This window comes from Lethenteron reissneri, chromosome 10, assembly GCF_015708825.2.
Source record: "Lethenteron reissneri isolate LAM-NWPU_2019-01 chromosome 10, ASM1570882v1, whole genome shotgun sequence".
In the NCBI taxonomy this organism is placed as follows: Eukaryota; Metazoa; Chordata; class Hyperoartia; order Petromyzontiformes; family Petromyzontidae; genus Lethenteron; species Lethenteron reissneri.
The window spans coordinates 5,201,262-5,226,350 of NC_083788.1; the positions used below are offsets into that span (position 1 = coordinate 5,201,262).

Genomic DNA, 25,089 nt, shown 5'->3' on the forward strand with positions numbered 1-25,089 from the left:
GCGGCCAGGACGGAGGCAGGCCGCGCAGGGAAGCATAAAAGGAGCTGAGAGCGGGAGCTCAGGGCTGCCGGTTTGGGGAGCGGACTCGCCTCGTCGTCGCTGTCGTCTTTCCGCCTTCGTCGCTGCCGTCTTCGCGAGATATTGCGCGGGCCGGATAGTTGTTGGCTGCTCCGGTCAGCGCCATCAGTGTTACATGGTCAGGGTTGTGTTTAGACTAGGCTCGACAACCAAGGAGAGTGTACGGGTGAACCGGTGAAGTGTGAAGGTGTTGAATAAAGCAGGCGCCGCCTCCTGGAAACCCTCCGAACCGCTGACACTGCAAATGTATGTTGAACTTCTTTCGCACGGTACATAGCCAACCATGCTAATTGGAGGTGCGGGAGGACAATAAACTGAACACAAAAGGCAGCTCAAACGACATGAGTTTTCAATCTGGATGAGGATTTGAAAGTGCATATCTCCAGTGGTTTCCTAATGTCGGAAGAGCGTTGCAGACGGCCGCAGAAGCACATCTGAAAATGCACGATGCAGTGACCGTCTCTACGCGATGGTTAGCCAAAGCCGCTGCGAGGATGACTGGAGTTTGCGTGATGGTTTATGCTTCGTGAAGAGATCAGCAAAGTGTTGTGGTTCATTTCTAGCAAGCACTTTGGGTGTAATGAGTGCGACCTTAATAACGTATTCGTTCAGCAACCGGAAGAACACGAGGAATGTCACACTGCAAGATGCCTCTGCAGTGAAAAACGGTGATAAGGTGTGAAAAGATGGTAAAACATACCATCTTCTAGCCATGTATTCAGAGGGTCTCAGCTCTTGGCGAAGGACGGACAGCTGTGCGCCAGTATTTGGCCTCTCTGAAACGTGCAGTCACTTCCACACATCTTTAAGGATTTTCCACTCTGCAGAGGCGTCTTGCAGTGATACTTTTTCATCGTAGATATAATTTGCCACAGATGGTAGCAGTGGCACTCATCACTGTGCGACCACGGCAACCCAGGCTTTCATAAGCGGGAAGATGGCTATTACGATTCGGTCACTATTCACATGCCAATTTAAAAACTGGACATTTTTTTTTATTCGTATCACACCCCGTGGTGTGTAGTGCAGTCTTCAACTCGTATCTATCTGGCATCTCTATGTATCTACTATGAAGGGGAATTGTCCCAAACGTTGCCTATCGTATATATATATATTTTTGCTAGTAAGTGGGTAAAGAATTGTTGAATGTTCCTTGGCAAATACGTATTACTGTAACATGTGGTGTTACAATGTGACACAAAGATAAAGATCCCCCGTATAGCCTTAACAGACTGTAGGGGCAAGTGTTGTTAGCGAGCACCTATGAAGGCCGGAACGGTACACGAGGGGGTGGGTGGCCAGCACCACGCCCGACCGCCTTTGTCTCCCTAGCGGCGATGTTTACACACCACACTAGGTACTCATTTGAGGCTGAGTCGACCTAGGGAGGCCCAGGACCGGTTCAGATGATCGTCAGTGGTGTTTGCCGTGAGCGGGAATCGAACCCAGGTCGCCAAGTTCGTAGTGCAGCGCGCTAACCGCTACACTACCACTCCCCACACAATGAGACACAGACACACACACACGGTAATTAAGGCAAAACAAAAACATCCGTTTATTTGCCAATTAATAGATCAGTAGCAGCGTGCATTTCCCAAACGTGAATCTACAAAAATATATATACGTCAATCCGGAATCTGTCACAAACATGCTGACGCACATTACAAAAATCAACAGAAAACACTCTTAATAAATATAACCGGCTCTAAATTAATCGATTAAAACTGTATTTTTGTTACTTTAACCATTAATAACAACCAAATTTCTTACACGACTCCTCACGACACCAACGCAAGTGTATTCATTTTATTTTATAATAAATATTTAGGTGGAAACAGAGGGTACGAAATTCCAAGAGCAAATCTGCTAGTGGTGTTAACAGTTTATAAAGTGTTAGCCCTGCAATGGCTTGCCTGCTCACACGACTGCTGGCAGAAAGGGCATCCATTTGTATATTTATGGCCACAAATGTTACCCTTATAACGTTTGTAAAGTAAGCCGTGTTGAAGTAAAGGTTAGTGACGCCTTACGCAATGTATGTTATGTGCGGTGACCTTCTTTTGCACCGTATGTATATAACAGCCTTACAAACCAACCCACTGCGTATGATTAATATATATTTGCACGTGTATTACACCGAATCAAATAAGCTAAGCCTTACTTGACTAAAGTTGGATAAGAGGCGACATTAAATCGTAAACTGGTCGCCATAACAGCAGTGGTGTATAATCTTTAGTGTTATTTAATATAGTGCGTTCTCTTAAGATTTTTTGAGTTATGTAACTGTACATTAAGCGGAATTGGCAGACAATGCACGAGCCAAACTAAGGCAGCCTTTTATAAAAGGAGGGTTCTGTGTCGATTGACACAAGGGTTCTTTATCAGCCGAGACAAGAGTTCTGTATCGGATGAGATTAAGGTTTTGTATCGGATGATATAGGTTCTATACCGTACGGGTAAATTACTCTGTTATCATAAATCGGATTCTCAGCTACATAAATCTAAGGGATAATTGTTTTTGGTAAACCTAACCTGTCCAATCATTATAGCTCATTTAACTTCAGATATATATTTTTTCCTACCAATTACATCCCAATCGCGCTGTCGACAGTTGAGGTATGTGGCAAACACCCCCCTCCCCCATTCTGGCGACTCCTACAGGCGGCAAAATCTTCGTGTCATCACCTAAGGCAGTGTTCTTCATTGCCAAGCCCGCGGGCCACTGGCTCCCTCAGGTGGCCTTTAGTGCGGCCCCTGACGTGCGCCCCCACCTCCCCCCCTCCGACAAATACACACATTTGAAAACACTCCTTACAGGTGGTGTGGTGGACCTCAGACTTATCTCTTATCGGCGAAAGTGCCCCCCGCCCTCCCCTCTCCGAAAATTAGTGAAGAACACTGCCCCTAAGGGAATGGGCCCCGAAAGTTGACACTACCAAGCCACTTCAAAAGGCGTCACATCGCGCAGAAGCCTCTCTTATCCAACACACTAGTCGGCGCACCTTCACGATCTGTAAACAGCGCATCACCGTGTGTCACTCGTCCCATATATTTGCACATTTCAGCCCTCAATGATCAGCTGGACTGAATTAAGTGGAAAGCTGTGTGCACGCGTACGGTAAAGGAGCAGCCGTAGAATTGCTTTGCTCATGCCACTGCTGGCGGATGGGCCTCCACGAGAGGGCTAGAGCCCCGCCCCCCCCCCCCCAGTGGGTAATTGGCCTACTCTTCCATGCTACATTTGCATGACAGTTTATTTTTGTGGAATAATTAGTCGAGAGCCCCAGTCTTGCTCTGCACAAACATAGGCTTAATCTCAAACCAAGGATCTTAGCGGTGCTCGCTCAGTGCACTGAGATGGCCATTATAAGCCCTGTGAACCATCCAGCCAGCTCGCCAAGATGGGATTACGAGTTGCTACTACTGGCGCCGCGTAATAGCTTGTGAGGACTGAACTGCCTGTGCCAGTAACGCAAAAATTCAGCAAGCTGTACCACTACCACTACTAACTGGCAGCGGCTAAATCGATGATCTCTTAACAATGCAGCAGCTAAGTCGTTTGCCTGTTTTGTTAATAGATGCACGAAGACATTAACAATCACTGCTAATGGGGGGGGGCAAAGATTTGTGACAATTTTGGTACCAGCAAAACCTAGCGTGACACAGGCATTTACCACGAAATAGGCATTACAAAACATTTGCGACTTTTGTCGACCTGAATATGAAGAACATTTTCCCCGTGCCACTTTAGAGCAGCCAGGAAAATCAAATGGTAGCCAGTTGGGTTAGAGGATCACTCGACGGTACTCGTAAGGAATTCTGGGATAGCTGTTCAAGAGGGCGGCAGCAGTAGGGAATTCCAGGACTGCGACAGCGGGAGGCTTTTGCAATTGTGCTGCACAGCTTTCCGGAGCGATTTTGGGCCGCAACATCATATGTTGTCTGGCACGACGTCCGACGTTCCCCTCCACGTGCTGCGAGCTTCCTCGGGAACTGAATTCAGCTAATTGCTTCGAGCTTTGTCAGGAAGATCCCTTCCTTCTTGGTTCTTTCGGTAAAGTCACGTAGAAGGAAAGTAATAAAAATAAAACATAAGAAAATAATATAATTACTTTTTATTACTTTATTATTTTCCTTCTACGTGACTTTACCGAAAGAACCAAGAAGATGAATCCCTGCAGTCACGAAAGCTTTAAATCGAAATTTAAGATCCCTTCCGTTTAGGCACCGAATCGAGTTCCTGCAGAAGCTCCCAGCACCTGGAGTGAACCGTTGGACGTTACGCTGAACAACGGCGCGGGAACAACCCGAAAACGCATCGGAGAGCTATCGCTCTGGAGCTGCTGCGAAGCAGGGCAGCAGTAGTGCTGATGAGGGAAAAGTAGTACCGGTATAAAAACGGAGCACTGTTTCAGTTTCAGAAGGCCCGCGACTGCTCCTCGGTGTATTATTACCGCGCGACTGAAATAGTTGATAACCACAGCGCGACGGCTGCCATGAAAAGGAATTGCAAAAGACCCTGTGACGTAGTTACTCGCACGCGCGCAGACCAGCGCACGCCAGTGTCATTCGAAAAATTACTATCCAACGTACAAAAGGAAGTACACGCTGTTGTCCCTGACGTCCAATTATTGCAAAAGATGACTGATGTTAAGGGCATTCCGCTTGCCTAATTAAAAAAGACGATTACTTAAAATGAGGGATGTACTGTAAAAATGGAAAATTGATAACCCACTTGGAGATATTTATGATGGCAACCCATGCTGACTTCTTTGGAACACTTTACAATCCACTTTCGATAGTTTTTGTTGTATCCTCTCCTCACGATGAACGTAATCATCCACTCACTCAAATCTGCTCAACTACTCTCTGAACAATGATATTCGAGTGGGTTATCAAGTCTTTCCAGGACCATCCCACAAATGATAGTGGACATCACGGAATGGACAAAAGTGTTTCCAAAGACTTAAAAGGACAAATGCTCAGATTTCCGGCTAAGATTAGGCTACGGTAGGGGTAGGCGTGTTTGTGAGTACAACGGTTGGGGAAGCCTCGTGTCTATCATCAGAAATATTTACAAATTTTAACCCCTCGACGCATGGGCTGGGCGGGTGTATGTGAAACGCTAAATCTGATTGAGGGTTTTCTTTTTTGTGTGTATGTATGTGCAGTCATTGGGGACTGGGTTGAGTCAGACTCGTTAATGCTCGAGGAGCGTGCTGCAATCATGGGTGGCCGAGAAACCCAGATTTGAACTCGCAATGTCAGTGGTGGATCCACTCAATGGCTCCGACATGGCCATTTTTGTATTGTTGGTTGTTCAAAGTTCTTGCCCCATGCTCCTACTGGACATCTGTGAAAAAGAGCTTTATAGCTCATCGAATTCCTCCAGTATAAATATTCTGATTCTGATGAATCCCGTGAGAAATAGACACACACACCCAGGATCTCAATGGTGCCAGCTCAATGGGGTGTTGTAACAATTCACCCCCACATGTAAATTCCGCTAAGTGTCACAATTCAGGATCACAAATTCAACCTGACAATCAATTATTTTTCTTTTAACACTGTGGTGCATTGCATCACCCCTAGTGGTTGCAGGGGGTCATGCAAACCCATTACATACAACGCATAAGCACTCAAGTACAATCGATTCTTGAACACGCGATTCTACGTATGCTCTGTATCTCGAGCTTGATAATCGAAATGTGACCGTTACGGACCAAAATCACTCTCACCCCCTGACAGAGATGCGTCCCAGGATCTCTCAGCATTGCCGGCTCAGTTACCACCCCTCCCCCCCCGACAAAGCCATTATGGACCAACTGAGCCACCCGCGCAGCCACCTGACAGCTTTTTCATGGTTCACGTTCAATCAGAAGCGTGAAAGCAAAGTTAAAAGTAAAGGCGACCCTCGGCTGCGCGAGCGGAGACACGTTAGGTCGACAAAAGTCCGTCAAATTTCTATTCTCTCCCTGCCTGTGCTTGACCCCATAACTTGACCGCACGCACGCCCTTATTTGGGCACGAGCCCCCGGGGTTGTGGGTAAAGCTGCGAGGGGGGAGGATGGCCGCTCGGAGACGGAGATTTCTTCGCCGTTTTGGGCCTAAAAAAAACACAAAAGCGTAGAAAAATGTAAGAAAAAACGATGACAGCCGTAAGAGATGTTGAATGCCTCGTTGCACGCGCGTGAGCGAGCGACTGATGGCCAGGTCATAGTTTGCAGTAAAAAACGGAGAAGTAGCCGTCGTTGATGAGGAGAGGCGTGCGCGCGTTTTGTGAAGTGATTCGTTGACGCGGCGTTTTGAACTGGAATTTGGACGGTTGATTGGTTTTAGTTGTACGAATTGACCAGAAGTAGCAAATGTTCACCGAAATAAGACTAGAATACGATTAATGCGACGAGGTTTCAGTATGGGATGAAGTGAGGGTCAATAGGGGAAGAGATAAGAGTTCTATAGCTGATGACACGGGGGTTCTGTATCTGATCGGTCTTTGTAGCAGCTTGTGCAGGGCATCTATTATATATCTTATGCAAGGTGACTCATTTATCTTATACAGGGTTTTCATATCCACCTCATGCATCTCAATCAGAGCATCATATCCATCTCATGCAAGGTGTCTCAATCAGAGCATTATATCCAACTAATGCAAGGTGTCTGAATTAGAGCGCCAATCTATCTCATCATGCAGGACGTCTCAATCCGAGCGTCACATCTTTCCCATGCAGGGCGTCTCAATCCGAGCGTCACATCTTTCTCATAATGCAGGGTGTCCCAATCAGATCCTCGCATCTTTCTCATACAGGACGTCCAATTCATCTCATGCTGGGCACGCCGGCCCGGTGCCTCACCTCGCCCGGTCCCTCCTGCGCAAGGAAGCGCTGCCGCTGGTGCCCGTGGCGGCACCGGCGAGGTCGGCGAGGCCGTACGAGGCGCCGGCGTCCACGTGGATGTCGGCCTCCTGCAGCAGCGCGGCGTCCAGCGCGGCTTGCACGCTTGCCGCCACGGCCGGGCCCTCGTAGTCGCGCGTCGTGCGGTGAGGGGGGTCCAGCTCCAGCGACGCCACGTTCACCGCCTGCGGCGGGCAACGACAGCGCAGCGAGGGGGGAGGGGGTGAAGGGGGATGGGCGGGGGTGGTGACACGGCCGAGCGACAGCAAACCGCATGACAAGAGCCATTTTTTTCAAATTTGGTAACAACAAATACTTGATATTTTACGAGCCGCAATGCATGCGAATAAGAGACGGTGGCCCTTAATAAATAACGTCATGAAGCAGTCCTTCAAAAGCCCAACGGCCACCCTGGTTTATTCCGTGTAAAGTACTACACTACGCGCCGTCTCTGCTGAGGCTGTTAAAGATCTCGTAAAATAATTTTCGCTAAAAGAGTGTGGGCCGTGTATGGTGGCGTCACGGTCCACATTTTGCCTAACTTTACCGATAGCGATATTGTCAGACTAATGTCCACTTGCAGGACAGTGCTGATTATTTAGCACTAATGGCTGCTGTGTTGCCAGCTCTGTAATGTCAGCCGGCATACACGTTACACAGACAAATATCCCCTGTATAGCCTTAACAGATTGTAGGGGCAAGTGCTGTAGTAAGCACCAATGAAGGGCGACACGGCACACGACGGGGTGGGGTGGCCAGCACCACACCAGGCGGCCTTTGTCTCCCTAGTGGCGATGTATACACACCGCACCAGGTACTCAATTGAGGCCGAGTTGACGTAGAGGTGGCCCAGAACCAGTTCAGATAATTTTCACTGGTGTTGGCCGTGAGCGGGAATCGAACTCGATTAGTCGGCGTCGCAGTGAAGTGCACTAATTGCTGCGCCACCGATCCCCGCAAACAAAACCACACCTCTCACGAAGCCTCAACAAAGACAAAGATCCACCATGCAGCCTCAGGCTGTTGGAGCAAGTGCTGATAGCAAGCATCAATTAAGCCAAGCACTGTCGCCCTGTATCAGGCACTCATTTAAGGCCAAATCGACCTAGAAGAGGTACAGGACTGGTTTAGATAATCACCACTGATGTTGGCCATGACTGGAAATCAATCTCGGGCAGCAGGGTTCGTAGTGCAGTGCACGAATCCACTACGCTACCGCTCCCCGCACAGACACATCAGACACACACACACGGTTGCCATAGATACCCGGTAACGAGGGTTTGGAACGATGACTGATGAGTCCAGGGCATGCTGGGAAATGGGTCTCTTATATCCGACGGCTGATGCAGGCCGCTGCATCATCTGCTGCTCCCTGTACGCATATCATCACGATCACCACGATCAACACCACCATCACCACTATTACCACATTTCTGTCAACATCACGACCACCATCATCACTATTAGCATATCGCCGTCAATATCACCACCATCACCATTGCTATCATCACTACCATTAACTCCATCGTAACAACTACCACCACATTGCCATCACTGTGTCTGTGTGTAGCTACATGTGTTTGTGTAGGCCATAAGAGGACCGTGCATGCGAGTGTCTGCCATACGCGTATAAGACAAACGTGTGTCTATGTGCATGCACGTGTGTATGTGTGGCGCAGTGGTTAGCATGCTGCACTACAAACCAGGCAATTCTTGGTCACTGTCACCAACAACAGTGACGATTATCTAAACAGGTTCTGAGTCTCACCTTAGGTCGACTCCGCCTCAAATGAGTCCTGGGTGCGTGCAATGTGTAAACATCGCCACTACGGAGACAAAGGCGTGTGTGGTACTGGCCACCCACCCTCACGTGCCGGCACGCGAGGGTGCTCGCTAACAGCACTTACCCCTACATTATGTTAAGGCTATACAGGGAATCTTTGTCTTTGTGTGCGTGGCTTCCTGTGCGCGTGCCTCACCCCTGCGAGCGAATCAGCGGCTGCAGTTTCCACTGCTCTTCATCCTCATCGAAGAAAACCCTCTTCATCAGTTTCGTCTTCTCCTCGGGAGGGATGAAGTTCTCGATGATGAGACACCTGAGGCACGGCAGAAAACTCGGTCACGTAACGATTCGCAGAGGCGACTCCTGTGTCACGCAGCAACAAGATCCTGGGCTCGATCCCTGACTCGGGATACTCATCAAAAGTTCGGAAGTTTATTTTCCGAGTAAAGCCCATTCAGCTAAGAAGCTCTTTGCAAGTCTGCCGCAGTGGCAAGATGTTAACTACCTTGCCTGGTATGCAGGAGGTTGTGGGTTCGACCCCGATCATAACTCCTGTATAGTTGCAATTTGCATGTTCTTCCCGTGGTCACGTGGATTTTTCTCCGGGTCCTCCAGTTTTATCCTCCGTATTTAGAATCAACATGCGTTTTCAGTATTTGGCTGCTAGTTTCTCCCTTTTATAGCTTTAAAACACACACACACACAATGTAATTGGTGTTGGCCAAAACTTCCCAATGCTGAAAGGTTACCCGCAATTTGGATCGCACACACTGCAACATGCCCTGGGTCCCCCCACTGCAAAAACTTGGTAGGACCCTCTGGAGACTCAGCGAGGCTTTCTTTGGTAAACAAGCAAAATGTTAATCATCATAAAACAAATACCCCTCCTCGAACGATTGCATTGATTCCCCTTCTCTCCTCTTACTACAATTGTAATGAATACATTTCGTATATGCACATAGTATAGCCTGCCAGGAGGGGGCGATGCTGCCATCTGTTTTGTTCACAATAAAGTCGTAAGTAAAATCATCAGCCATGAAGCCCTCCCCAACAACACCGTCACCTCCCACAATCATGCGATGCAACAATCCATCCGGCAGCTGCATACGGACTTAATCCATCACTCCATCTCCTTGGTGGATGTCCTCTTGAACATATTTAATTCCTTGGCTGCCAATGTTATTATTCTTGACCATCATCCATCATCTCACGAATATAGTTTTAAAGGAATATTCAAATGATCTCCTGCTCATATGAGCATCGAGCAGTGAAAATTCCACACTCTGATGGCAGGGGCGAGTCTATCCATAGAACAACCAATATTGACATCCCCACAAAGTGGTATTCATTTTATCATCGCTGGAGGGATCCTGGAGGGATAATGGCTCTACCGCCGAGACATTAATAAGACGTACGGATCTGAACATTGAACTCTGAAAACAGGGAAGGGAAGCAGATGTTGCAGCACAGACACAGTGATGGTGAGATGGATCTCATGGATCACAAGAATGGATCACGTGAGATCTCGCCATGGTGGTGGTGGGATCGATCCCGACCCTGACGCCTGTATATTTGGAATTTGCGTGTCACTCTCTCTATGGTCGTGCACATTTTTCTCCGGATCCTCCAATTTTTCACTCCACATTTAGAAACATGCATGTAGAGTTTTTGGCTACAATACATACCCACATGATAAGCTATAATTTGTGGCCAAGTCGCTTCTGAAAAAGTGCAATATAGCTCAGTGGGCCTTACCAGGTAAAATAGTTTAAAATAGTTTAATAGGTGAAGAGATGAAGACGATGATGAGACCCACTTGAGCTTAAGTTCCCGCGTGAACTCGTTCTGAGACTGCTCTTGCTCCTGCCGCTCCTTGCTGTGCTCATCCTGCAGGTCGGTGATCTCCGACTTAATGGCCTGCAGCTTCGCAAACAGCTGGGAAGAGAAGAAGGAGGGGGGGGGTGGCAATGATACTGACGATCCCCAACAAGTGTGAGGCTTGCGTGGCGGCAGCGTGTGGAGTGGCAGAATTAACCACGGTGTCCTGAGGAGCTCTAATTCAAGGTGAAACCTTCACCGACTCGCTTTGGCTATACTGCACAGATGATCATGCGTACAGAAAGAATCACGTTCAGATTTGTCACGTGAAATGGCAGGGATATCCATTCCTATGCTGATTAATTCTAATCAAGGTGAGACTTGTACGAGTTGTTGCATTTAAACTGTGTCGATGATTGAAAACACAGGCGCAACCTGTACACCGCTATTCACCCTCTGCTGATGAACTCTAATCTTCACAGGGTTGTTATGTCGAAAATATGAACGTTTACATTTTGATTGAAATCTAATTTCTTTACAACAGCTTTTTCTATTGTTTGTTGTCCTTGCCCTGCACCTCCGATTACTACAGTTGGCTACGTACGGTGCATATGAATTTTAACATACCTATATACATACCGGCGATCGTAAATAACGGTAGAACGTGTACCGATTTGTCTTGTCAAGTGGCAGGGCCCATGCTGTGCTGATGAACTCTAATCAAGGCGAACCCTGTACAGAATTGTGATGGTGGCACCTTTTTTAACTTCTTGGTCTTCATCTCGACCTCCTGCTGCAGCGTGGTAAACGTCTCCCGGAGCTCCAGCGTCTCCTCGTCACGAGCCTCCATCTTCTGCTGGATTTCCCGCTCGCGCCGAGACTGAGCGACACAAGGTAGCACAGCCACAGTCACACCACGTGACGTGGTGACGTCACTGTCGCGTGTGAAGCAACACATGCTGCAACACAGCAGTATGCTGTAACCGTGTAACGTAACAAAGCAGCTGTGAACCTGTATGGCAATGCAACGATGCTGTCACACTAACATGAATGTTACTTGCTTAGCAATTTAACACAATTGTCACGTGACTATTTCCCATGCTCCCCCGCCTCGCGATACGATAGATTGTCACAATTCCACGGTCATGTTTTTGATTCAAGAATTTATTTCTGAGCAATGTCGTGAATCCTGCAGTAATTTAAGCGGCACAATAGGAATAAAAAAATTATATCAAAATGATCATCACATCCACAATAATGTGGATGTATGGGTGTAAAAAATTAGCATGCGTTGCCAGTGGTTTCATCATCATTGACGCCATCTATATGCGGACAGCACACGCAGTTTTCCAGGGCTGGTCTGGTCGGAGCACAGCTGTTGCTCAGCATCATCACCACAGGTTGCCTGTGAGTTCCAATTATTATAAACTAAAACTAAACTATCTTTAAATTACCAGGTAAGGCCCACTGAGCTATATAGCTCTTTTTCGGAAGCGACATGACTACAAATGAGAGCTCAACAAAGCGGCTTATCACGTGGAAATTTATAGTAGCCAAAAACGTGGAGAGATAAACCGGAAGACCCGGAGAAAAATCCACGTGACCACAGGGAGATCATACAAACTCCAAATATACAGCAGGCGACAGGGTCGGATCGAACCCACGACTTCCTGCATACCAGGCGAGGGAGTTCATATCTCGCCACCGCGTCGCCCCTGCATGACCCATCATCACCCCGAGACTGGGAAACCCAAGCTGGGCTTTGCTGCCACCTCAAACCGGAGCTACGAACTGCCACTGGACACTAGCGCAGCACCCACCTGCTCAGCTATCTCCTGCCTGCGCTGTTCCAAAACCTTCTGCTGCTCATTTGTCCGGTCCACAATGTTCTTCCCGCCGACCAGCAGTTTACTCTCCATCGCCTGTGCCCACACACACACACACACAGATCCCTCGTTTAAACATAAAGGCCATAACGCACATCAGCTTCTTCTTGGTTCTTTCGGTAAAGTCACGTAGAAGAGAAATAATAAAATAATACAAATAAAACATAATAAAATACAATAATTCTCACGACGTTTCGGCCACAACACAAGCAGCCGTCCTCAGGTGAAGAACAGGTTTGTCGGAAAGACAAGATAGTTTAGTTTTAGTTTATAGCTGTCTTCCCGACAGACCTGTTCTTCACCTGAGGACGGCTGCTTGCGTTGTGGCCGAAACGTCGTGAGAATTATTCTATTTGATTATGTTGTATTTGTATTATTTTATTATTTCCCTTCTACGTAACTTTACTGAAAGAACCAAGAAGATGAATCCCTGCAGTCACGAAAGCTTTAAATCGAAAGCACATCAGCTTATACACAGATTCGTACACAAACGGGCACTCACATACATACGGATACATAACCAGACACACGTGAGACACTTGTGCATCATGTGACCAGCACCATTATGAAGCCACTCCCTTGAGAGATTTTGAGCCAGACAGCCAAACCCAGGGCTTGAACCCAGAACTTCCAGCAGTGCCGGCCCAGTGCTCCGACAACCATCATCACTTAATATTTATAAACGTACTACTCATTCAGGATATCCAAAGGCGTCCTGTGGCAGGGCACAGCCCCCGGTGGCAGCTGTCCCTAAAAGGCACAAGGTTTACACAGCACTGACTAGTAAGTATCCGTCTGCCAACAGGGGGCAGTGTTGCTAGGTGGCTTGCCCAATTAAGTACAGGTAGTCCCCGACTAACGATGGAGATGCGTTACAACGACCCCATTGTAAGTCGAAAATATCGTAAGTCGAAGATATCGTAAGTCGAAAATGGCCTAGCCTACCCAGGAGTGATCATTTAGCAAAACAGAGCAATTTACAGTACCGTACTGTATAAACTATATACTGTATGTATTTATTAATTACAATACTGTATTGCACAGTAACATTTTTAGTAAAAAAAACAAGGTGAATTCTTAGCATACCTATATGAACTGCAATTTCATAGAAAGTTATATCAGGAAACAATCCTATCTGCTATAAAAACTTTTAACACCGAGACAACTTAACTCCGTCGACCACTGGTGAGAGCGAGGCATCACACAAGGCGAGAGATGCGTACAGTACATCCCGGCAGCGTCCCAACGTACAGTATCGTACCTCATACGCTGCTGCGTTTGCCTGCCGCGCGAAATGTAAAATATTTTACAATTTTATCATCGCTATCGCCATCGTAAGATCGAAATATCGTAAGTCGGACCATAGTAAGTCGGGGACTACCTGTAATGAACTACCATTCATCTCACACCTACACCTGAGTGCAGCACGGGTGCTGAGAGACAGTGAATGCACCCAGCAGTGGATATACAATGGCTTGAAGGTAACGATGATGATTACGATGATGATGACGACGATGACATCGACGAGGACGAGACACCTTGATCTTAGTGGCGAGTGAGTCCCGCGCATCCTGCTGGTGCTTGAGGTCGTCCATCTTGAGCTCGGTGTCGCGGATGAGTCGCTCGCGCTCCCCGGCCAGCAGGCTCTGGTCGTCCAGGATGCTCTGCCTCTCACGCTCCAGCTGCTGGCGGCGCTCCACCAGGCGCTGCTCCTCGTCCTGCTCGCTCACCTGCACACGACAGCGAGCGGTGCTCGGGTTAGGCACGGGGGTCAGCGAGAATGGATGTGGCGCTTGAGGATGCCAAATGCTTAACGCGTGGCGATAATGCGTTTTTCGCTACAATGCGGTTCTTCCATGGTTAGAATTTTATTGAAGACTAGCAGAAAGTACCCGGCTTTGCCCGGGGGTGAAAATATATATATTTCAAAACTTGTCTTCTCTTAAAAAACACGTTCCTTCGGAGTGGGCAGGTAGGAACTTGGTTGGACAGCGCATTCGTGTGATCCGTGTCACGCGGCGCAAGCTGCGTGGGGCGGCGCGTCACGTGGTGCGGAGCCCGCCCGAAGCGCTCTATGAAATACAAATCGAGGGCGTGGCTATGCACGACAGACAGACAAATAATCCCTGGTGGGCAGTGTGGAACTGTTGTTCCTACCTGTAACATAACATATACATACACAAATACTCAGCTATAATGAAAGCCCGGCGTTCCGTTTGTCCATTTGTCCGCCAACAAAATTATAAGAGCCTGTCAGAAGTCCTGAATCAAAAATTATAGAAAGTGGGGGTAAAACTTTGATCTAAAAGGTTTCCAAATGTTGTTGACCCCCCCCCACCCAATTTTTATTTATTTTGCAGGCATATATATCTACACACCCTACATAAAAAATAAGTAGTATCTACGGACTCCACAGTACTATATAATGACTATAGTAGTATTTACTGACTCTATAGTAGTATCTACTAACTATAGCAGGAACTACTGACTCTATAGTAGTATCTACTGACTATAGTCTTATCTACTGAATCTATAGTAGTATCTATTGACTCTATAGTAGTGGAGTGACATCGCGGGATGTCACTGCATAATGTTGGCCCGAGAGAGGCACGGCGTGCGATGAATTGTCATCGCGGACACCACTTACATGTGGATGCAGTACCGGCCCTAGAGGAGCTCCGTGAGCGCTGATCGATAGGCGCTGGATGGCACCACGCTCTGTGTGCAGTGCCGACCCATACAGGATATGGTGTGGGAGTGCCAGCCAGGGAAATAGGGTTACTAAAGGCCGTGGCACTCTGGTTGACCCCAGACGACACGTGACCAGTTAAGTCTGCACAGGGGCCCCAAGTGGGGGCTAGGGGTGGTCACGTGTCAGGGTCGAGATCCTGCTGGAGGATTCTAGAAGGTGGTCGTGGCCAAGGGCGGAGCCAGCCACGCCGCAGAGGATAGAAGCCGGGTCCCCCAGAGGGACCGGCACTGTTATTCATCATCCTGAAGAATCTACGTTCTACGTCCTACAAGGGTCTCCAACAAGTGGACCTGGGCCCAAGCTGTGGTCCGGTCCGTTGTAGCTAGTTGTGGTGTAATTAGTGGTTAGCCTGGTGGTCACTACCATAGGTTGTTGTTCTGTTAAGGGGCAGTTACCCCATGTGGTGGTGTTAATAAATGTGTTGCCTCCAAAGAGTACGTCTGCGACTCAGTTGAACTCACTACAGTAGTATCTACGGACTATAGTAGTAACTGCACACATTGGGGTGAGGGGGGAGAAGGGGACATCACGCTGTTCAGGATTTACCTCAGCGTGTTCTTCTGCAGCAGTAACTATGTTTTTTTTATTTTTGTAATTTTTAACGCCAAGAAAAACCTCCCTCCCATCTCCACTAAGCAAGCTTGTTTGCGTTGCTAGGGGCAACCGCGAGTTGGCACATGCGCAGATGCGTGCTTTGGCCGCCAAAGTTATCATTATGATCAGCGTACATTGTTACAAAGTGTGATTTTTCTTAGGTTAGATTGGACCAAGGGCAAAAACAAATAACGAGTTTTCTTGGGGGGGGGGGGGGTCTTAGTTTGTTGTGTCCGTGTACTCTGTTGAAACGTAAACCCAACAGTTTGTCAGTTGAAAGTGTTACAAGGACAGGCGTCCACACACAGACAGACAAAAAGTTACTTTTACAGGTAAGAAACACTTCTGTTAAACACTGCGGTGCACTACAGTGCCTTCAGTGGGGATTTGTGATTCCCGTGTGTATTTGTGGGTTTTGGACAAACATCTCAACATATGAGCCATCTGAGCAAGAGTTGAGACTTGAGGATAAGTATAACTTTATACTGGGCTCATCGTGATATACATCATAATTAACAATATAGAGCCCTTCGTCAATATATCGCACTGGATAGAGGCCTTATCGATCGTGGGGATTGTTTAACCATATTTCACCACGTTGGATGGTGCAGGTTGGTGGCCAGGAATCAAACTGAGGTGACCACATATGTAGCGCAGTCCACTAACTGCTGTGCCACCGTTCCACCCTGTGTGTGGATAAGCATGAATAAATATGAAGCGCCGCTGAGGAAGTACGGGATTTTCTGCAGGTCAATTCAGGGGGCACGGATAAAAGAAAGATACAAGGATGAGAACAAACTTTGACTTTAAATGTTTTCTCAAAAGTGCCACCTTGAACAAACGTCCACCACCTGAAGCGGAAAGCGACGGCAAAACAAGCGCACCGCAAGCCACCGGCCTCACCTCCGCCACCTCATCATCATCATCATCCTCCTCGCCATCATCGGGCCCTTCCCCGGGTCTCTTCCTCCCTCCCCTCCTCTTCTTCTTTCCGCCGCCGCCACCGCCCACCCCGACTCCTCCACCTCCTCCTCCTCCTCCGCCGACGCCCCCCCGTTTCTCCAGCTGCTCCTTGAGTCTCGCGATCTCCTCCTGGAACTCGCGCAGCAGCGCGTCCTTGGGGTCCTCGTTGACGCGTGGGCGGTTGCGAATGTTCTTGGCGCGGTTGGCGTAGCGCAGCGTGGTGAGCGACTCGTCGTAGTTGTACGACGCGGGCCCCACGTTGGCCACCATGACGGTGCGCGCGTTCCCGCCCAGCGAGTCCTGCAGGAGGCGTGTGAGCTTCGAGTCGCGGTACGGCACGTGAGTGCTCTTGCCGTCCACCAGCGCCGAGATGACGTTGCCCAACGCCGACAGCGACAGGTTGATCTTGGTCGCCTCCTTGAGCCGCTCGCCCTGCGCCCCCGTCTTCGCCTGCCGTTCGCTGCCGGCCAGATCGACGAGGTTCAGCTTGCCGACGCGGATGTGGCTCTCGCCGTCGGCGCCCAGCTCGCTGCACTCCACCGTGATGACAAAGATGGCGTGCGAGCGCGAGCTGTGCTCGTTCATGTTGGTGGCGCCCACCGAGCGGTTCTGGTTGCCGATGCCCATCACGTGCTCAATCTCCCGCGCGCTCTTCGTCACGAAGGACGACAGGTCCTTGACGTGGATGCCCGTGTCGGGGCGCTCGCGCAGCTCCAGCCGCCGTGACTGGTCGCGGGAGAGTAAGTCGCGGATCTCCTCCTGGTAGATCTCCAGGTAGGAGGCGCGCACCTGTCGGGGGAGCATGGGGAGGTGCCAGTGCGGGTGGGGCTAAGTATCATACACTCTCAGACTGGTAGGCTGACGCACAGACAGGTTAACAGAGCCATGATGACAGATAAGCTTAGATACAGATTGGTTGCCCGAAACGTTGGCATAAATAAATCGCTTAACTTTTTTCACCACCTCCAGGGAAACAATCAAAACCTTCTCAACCACTTTCCATCTGCCACCACCACCATCACTACCTCTACCACCCTCCCTTCTCCAAATACTTCCCTCCCTTTCGGCACCGCCATTACCACCTATCCCCTTCCACTACCATCACCACAACAACCACCACGTTCCCTCTCCCACCGCCACCACCACCACCTTTCCTCTCACCACCACCGCCGCCGTAGTTACTGGCGCCCCCTCTCTCACGTACCAGGTACTGTTGGTTCTGCGAGCGGGAGATGTGTGTGAAGATGTGCTCGAAGGAGTTGGGGATGACGCCTCGGCGCTCTGGGTCGGAGCGCACGCCCTCCATCGTATAGGTCTTGCCGGTGCCCGTCTGCCCGTACGCGAAGATGGTGCCATTGAACCCGCACAGCACCGAGTCGACGAGTGGCCGGAAGCTCTCCTCATAGATGTCCAGCTGCTTGGCATCGCCGCCGTACACCGCGTCGAACGTGAACGTGCGCACTGGGTCGGCGTTGGCACGCGGGTTGCGGATCGCCACCTGCCCGGCGCGCACGTCGATGGTGATGACGCTCTCGTACGATGCCGCCGACTCGCGCGGGTTCATCGGGCGGCACCGCACCACCACGCGCACCGTCTCGGCGCTCTTGGCGCGAGACATGGCCGCCGGGTAGTGTGGAGAGGGAGGAGGGTGGGAGTGGGAGGTAGCAAGGGAGAAGATAGATCACAGTGGTGGTGGTGGTGCTGCTGCTGCTGGTAGAGGGTGATACTGAGGTGAGAGACAGAAGTTGGTTGAAGTGATGGAGGGGGTGGTACCGGAAGGCAGTTGAGGTGGTAGTGGTGGAAGAGAGAGGTGGAGAAAGGAAGGAGAATGGATGTATTGGGAAAAGCAAGGACAGGGGATGTGGTTGTGGTGAGAGAGGAAATACAATTGTGGTGGTGGTAGCAGTGGTGGAGAGAAAGGTCACTTCAGGTGAGGTGATGGGAGATTCTCGTGGGCGAGGAAAGGTGGTGGTCGTTGTGGTGTTATGCTGGTGGTTGTGACAGAGTTAAGGGATTGAGGCAGTGGTGGTTGTAAAGACTGGGCAGTAGTGGCGGTAGTGATAAAGGTCAGGAAAGAGTGGCGGTGGTGGGGTCGGTTGAGGCCACGCTGCTGGTGGTCTGGCGATGGCAGGGTGAGCAACTCCAGTCTGCAAAAGAAAGTACGGCACTTATTAGAAATTCTGAGTGGAATAAATCGACCTTCAACTGTACATTAACAATACACGCCTGACATCATCTCCACTGTACATGACTGACATCATCTTCAAAGATGACCACACCCACTGACTATCGGCTGATCGGATTAAAAATATTTTTAAAAATTAAGCGCAGAGACACACGGAAGTCTGTTTATTTCTCGAATAATGGGTGCTGTATGAACAGTTGGTCTCTGCAATACTCAATGCAATACAACTTGAATTTGTACAACATCTAAATGCAACTGCATTTCAAGATAATGTACAGACAGAGTGGGCAAGAAAGAAATTATTTTTTATGCCTTGGCTTAACCAGGCAATCAAGAGTACTGAGTTCCAGGCAATAAAAAAAGCAGATGATATTGATCGACCTTCCACTGAGTGAATGTTGAGAGGTTTCAAAGCCTTGGCTGCTGGAACGGAGAGTGCATAGAGGAGAGTAGAGCATTTAATGTTTCTATGTAAATTAAATATACGCACGATATTAATGAAAACATGCATATACAAATTCATAACATATTCAACGATACATATGCACATTTATCAATCACAAGGCATCAACAATACACATCCTGTGAAAAATATGAATCACCCCGTAAAAGGAACGTGGAATTTCCATAATTGTCTTGGGAGACTCCCAACCCTGCTAGGATGCGAGGTGGAGGTGGCAGTGTTATCCCAGAGTGAGTGTGGGTTTTCTACAGATTCTACAGTTTTCTTGCACCTGCAGCAAAACTCTGGATTTATTTTAAATAGCTATTGGCCAAACATCTCAATGCATTGTAAATGTTGTGGCTTGGCTCCCCAACACACCGATGTGCTGTACTCGTGACGAATTGGCACGTTCTGTTCACGTGACAATCCTTACTAGTTGGCTGTGTCGGGCGGTGGCGGGTTTAACGACACATGTATATATTTACGCGATCTAACCCAAAAAAAACTTCCATTATGGATCTCAATGTATGTATGTTGAACTTCTTTCGCACCTTACGTAGCCAACCGTGCTAATCAATCAATGCAGACAAAAAAAATGTATCAGGCGCCACCAATTCCACGTTCATGTATGGACATACGCTTGAATTATTTTGCGAGTACTGTACATTATTTAAGTCTAGTTCAAACACCAACGCACGTATTTAAATTCAACACCCGTAAGAGGTGGTGGTTCAGAGGTCAAGGCAGTGGGACCGTAACGTCAAACAACTACGCCCGCTCTCCGGCGGACTGGACTGCACTGTATTTGTCGCGATAATCCCGAAGCTATCGCGTGGCTCGCAAACTTAAAACTTGGGACGTATAATTTACACGCACTGTAGCTGCCATACGCTAGAAGAAGTCGGGAGAGCTGAGCCGAGGGTGACGAGATGATGGCGTTAGAATGTAGGTAGCCGCCCGTGGTTTAAACGGAGTTGTTACGGCATATCTGTCAACCCATACGGTTTACCCGTATCCTTGTACCGGGAACTTAAGTTTTCAGATCCATACGGCGGACAGCCCGTTTCAATCCGGGCAAAAAAATTGTGTATTTGTTTGTGTTTGCCCCTTGTGATGGGACTTTGTAGGATGAACGATGACATTTATAAGGGCACGGGGTGACCAATAAGGTCTGAATCGGTCTGCAAAAAGGTAGGGCACTGATAAGGGGCTGACAGTATGTTAAGGTGTAATAAGTGAACCCATGATCTCAACTCCGATCACAAAATGACAAACACAAAACCCCCATGATATGAAATGTGTTTTTTCCCTTCATATATTATCCTGGATAGTGCATTACATTATTACACTGCCACCGTATATAAATCACACATCATATCCCCTGTCGATGGGCGTAGCTGTCAGTGACCATCAGAATGTCTCTCGCCAAGTCAGCATGCGTGTCGCGCGTCTCGACTGCATTGAGTCACCCCCAATGACGCCCTTGCATTAGCTAACAACCGTTGATGTTAGCGATTACAAGCTCATCGAATACAGCGTATGAATCATTCAGAATTCACGCACCCATCGTGCCCATCGACCGTTAGAGTCAGAATCTTTATTTATCCTGGTGAGCTACTAAGCTCTTCTTCTTGGTTCTTTCGGTAAAGTCACGTAGAATGGAAATAATAAAATAATAAAAATAAAACATAATAAAATAATTCTCACGACGTTTCGGCCACAACGCAAGCAGCCGTTCTCAGGTGAAGAACAGGTCTGTCGATAAGACAGAGTTCAGACTCGATAAGACAAAGTTCAGACTCTGTCTTATCGACAGACCTGTTCTTCACCTGAGGACGGCTGCTTGCGTTGTGGCCGAAACGTTGTGAGAATGATTTTATTATGTTTTATTTTTTTATTATTTCCATTCTACGTGACTTTACCGAAAAAACCAAGAAGATGAATCCCTGCAGTCACGAAAGCTTTAAATCGATACTAAGCTCTTGTTCACCAGGCGTCCAGTGAGGGGAAAGGCCTTCTGGGTTGACGCTTGTGGGCGATGTTCAGAACACAAACGCGGCAGGCAATCGAGAGTTAGGCTGTCAGTACAGACAAACTTGACAGACGATAACTGCACCGAGATTCTGTCGTACAGCACGTGGGGCGGAGACGGGAGGTGGGGGAAACAGCGGAGGCGAGCGAGCGAGAGACAGCCCCGAGACCAAGTTCCAACTAAAGCAAAACCGATGCTTCAATCGATTCGTAAATCAAGTCACGAATGACATCGCGACATTAATTTGCATTCACAATGCGCTTAATGACGACGAAATATAGACCAATACTAAATTAGAACGGTGGAAGCAATACGATGCGACTACTCCACCTTCAAATAAATAAAAACTTAACCACCAATACATGACTAAAACCAAGCTTAAAACGTCTCTTACATGCGTTCATTCGAGTCTCATCTGCAACCCCAATCGCTTTCCCGTCCTCCCAATTCGATAAGCAGCGGCAATTCGATAAGTATCGGCTCGATTGAAACGAAGACCTTTTACTTGAACAACGCATTGCGAAAATCACAGCCACCCACCCCCTCATCTCCTCCCTTTGTCAACCCACCGCTTAACGGAGGGGCTTTGCCCACGCCCTTAGCCGCTCGTGGGTCGGTTAATATTTAACATTTAACCATACTTCACCACGTTGGTCACCGCTGTGTTGGTATGCAGAGAGTGCCGATGGGGAGGGGAGGAAGGCCTAAGACCGGTGCGAGACACGACTGGCCACAGATGTCACGACTGGCCACAGATGACACCACTAGCCACAGATGTCACGACTGGCCACAGATGTCACCACTAGCTACAGATGTCACGACTGGCCACAGATGACACCACTAGCCACAGATGTCACGACTGGCCACAGATGACACCACTAGCTACAGATGTCACGACTGGCCACAGATGTCACGACTGGCCACAGATGTCACGACTAGCCACAGATGACACCACTAGCCACAGATGTCACGACTGGTCACAGATGACACCACTAGCTACAGATGTCACGACTGGCCACAGATGTCACCACTAGCCACAGATGTCACAACTGGCCACAGATGTCACCACTGGCTATAGATGTCACCACTAGCCACAGATGTCACGACTGGTCACAGATGTCACCACTGGCCACAGATTTCACCACTGGCCACAGATGTCACCACTGGCCACAGATGTCACGACTGGCCACAGATGATGTCGTCACCACTGGCCACAGATTTCACCACTGGCCACAGATGTCACCACTTGCCACAGATGTCACGACTGGCCACAGATGATGTCGTCACCACTGGCCACAGATGTCACCACTGGCCACAGATGTCACCACTAGCCACAGATGTCACCACTGGCCATAGATGTCACGACTGGCCACAGATGTCACGACTGGCCACAGATGTCACCACTGGCCACAGATGTGACAACTGGCCATAGATGTCACCACTGGCCACAGATTTTACCACTGGCCACAGATGTCACCACTGGCCATAGATGTCACCACTGGCCACAGATGTCACGACTGGCCACAGATGTCACCACTGGTCACAGATGTCACCACTGGCCACAGATTTCACCACTGGCCACAGATGTCACCACTGGCCACAGATGTCACGACTGGCCACAGATGATGTCGTCACCACTGGCCACAGATTTCACCACTGGCCACAGATGATGTCGTCACCACTGGCCACAGATGTCACCACTGGCCACAGATGTCACCACTAGCCACAGATGTCACCACTGGCCATAGATGTCACGACTGGCCACAGATGTCACGACTGGCCACAGATGTCACCACTGGCCACAGATGTCACGACTGGCCAAAGATGTCACAACTGGCCACAGATGTCACCACTGGCCACAGATGCCACCACTGGCCACAGATTTCACCACTGGCCACAGATTTCACCACTGGCCACAGATGTCACCACTGGCCACAGATGTCACCACTGGCCACAGAAGTGACAACTGGCACGCGAATGCAATTGAAGGGAGACGGCTTCAGGAGTCCGTAGCGCAATGCGCTAACCGCGACGCCCACCCCTCGATAGCAATACAAATAAATACGTAATAACAATAATAATTTGCTCAATAAACAGAACGTTTTTAGACGAACAAACATTGTCGTCGCTAAGACTCGCATAGGCCGGGTGCAGGCCTCACCTGTAACGCGGTGCAAGATATCTCCCGTTCAGCCGTCGAGAGCTCTTGACGGCGCACGCTTGGTCCCTCGTCGTCGTCTTTTGATACACACGAGCATTAATATCACATTTTGATTCCCGTATTTGTTTCTAATCATAAAAATACATTTGCACGAACATCACCAACGCGACGGTAAGACTAGCGGCCCGCCCTGTACTCGCTCCGCCATGGTAGCTAAATCCATAGAGCGCATGCGCTCGACCCGACGCTCCCAACCAATGGGCGAGCGGCATCGCCCGACCACGTGCGCGCGCGCGACCAATGGAGCGCGACGTAGGGCGAGTCGGCCCTCGCCTATCCGCGGTGGGAATTGTAGACGGGGCGGGCTTGGTTGCTAGGGCGCGTTACCAGGGCAACGCGAGGCGGCCATAGTTACGCATTTAGCTTTCCAAATAAATTAATCTTAACTACGCAACGAATATTATTGTTTTATTAATGCACGGCAAGACCTTGACAAACCATCCAGCGTGGTGCATTCGATTGCTTACAGCAGCAGATAATGTTGACCGGGATTTCCGGATTATAAGACGCACGTCCCTAAAGAGAAGCCAGGATCGATACATAAAGTTATCCCAACATTGTCCCGCCGGATTATAAGACGCATATAACAGACGAGTAGTCAGTTAAAGTTAAAGTTAGCCCAACATTGTCCCAATTAAAAGAGAAAAACGCCGGATTATAAGACGCATATAACAGACGAGTAGTACGCTAAAGTTAGGCCAACCTGGTCTCACACACACAGAGAGACAAACAAAAAAAAACGGATTATAAGACGCATATCCATCATGAGTTATATTCTTAGGTTTTTTCGGTAAAGTCACGTAGGTAGAAAATGAAAATTTAAAAAGTAAAATAAAAATAAAATAAAAATCACGACGTTTCGGAGGCAACACAAGCTTCCGTCTTCAGGTGGAACCGTCACAGCACGATAGCTGTACAAATATATTTTTTAAGTAAGATACAGCTGTCGTGCTGTGACGGTTTCACCTGAAGAAGGAAGCTTGTGTTGCCTCCGAAACGTCGTGATTTTTATTTTATTTTTATTTTACTTTTATTTTTTTTTATTTAAAATTTTTACCTACGTGACTTTACCGAAAAAACCCTAAGAATATGAATCCTTGCAGTCACGAAAGCTTCACATCTAGAACCATCATGAGTTGCCAGTATCAATGAGGTTATCCAAACCTGGTCCCGCAGACACACAGACAAACCTGATTATAAGACGCATATCCCTCACAAGTTGCCACTATCAATTAAGTCATCCCAAAATGGTCCCACACACACAGACAACCAAAAAACGGATTAAAAGACGCATATCCATCACGAGTTGCCAGTATCAATAAATCATCCAAACCTGGTCCCACACACATGCAAACACACCGGATTATAAGACGCATATCCATCACGAGTTGCCAGCCTCAATAAAGTCATCCAAAAATGATCCCACACACACAGACAAC

General features: G+C 48.6%; 1 protein-coding gene across 1 annotated transcript; it reads right to left on the minus strand.

The window, feature by feature from the left end:
• Positions 1-1,609: 1,609 nt before the first annotated feature.
• On the minus strand, positions 1,610-23,811 carry LOC133340537 (kinesin-like protein KIF3B). The gene is given in 12 exon segments (XM_061548836.1): positions 1,610-6,185; positions 6,933-7,156; positions 8,238-8,343; positions 8,951-9,067; positions 10,571-10,689; positions 11,330-11,452; positions 12,393-12,494; positions 13,997-14,176; positions 16,754-16,857; positions 16,860-17,556; positions 17,972-18,914; positions 23,591-23,811. Coding segments are annotated over 11 exon segments (2,277 nt in total). The 5' UTR covers positions 18,386-18,914; positions 23,591-23,811; the 3' UTR covers positions 1,610-6,094.
• Positions 23,812-25,089: the final 1,278 nt, after the last annotated feature.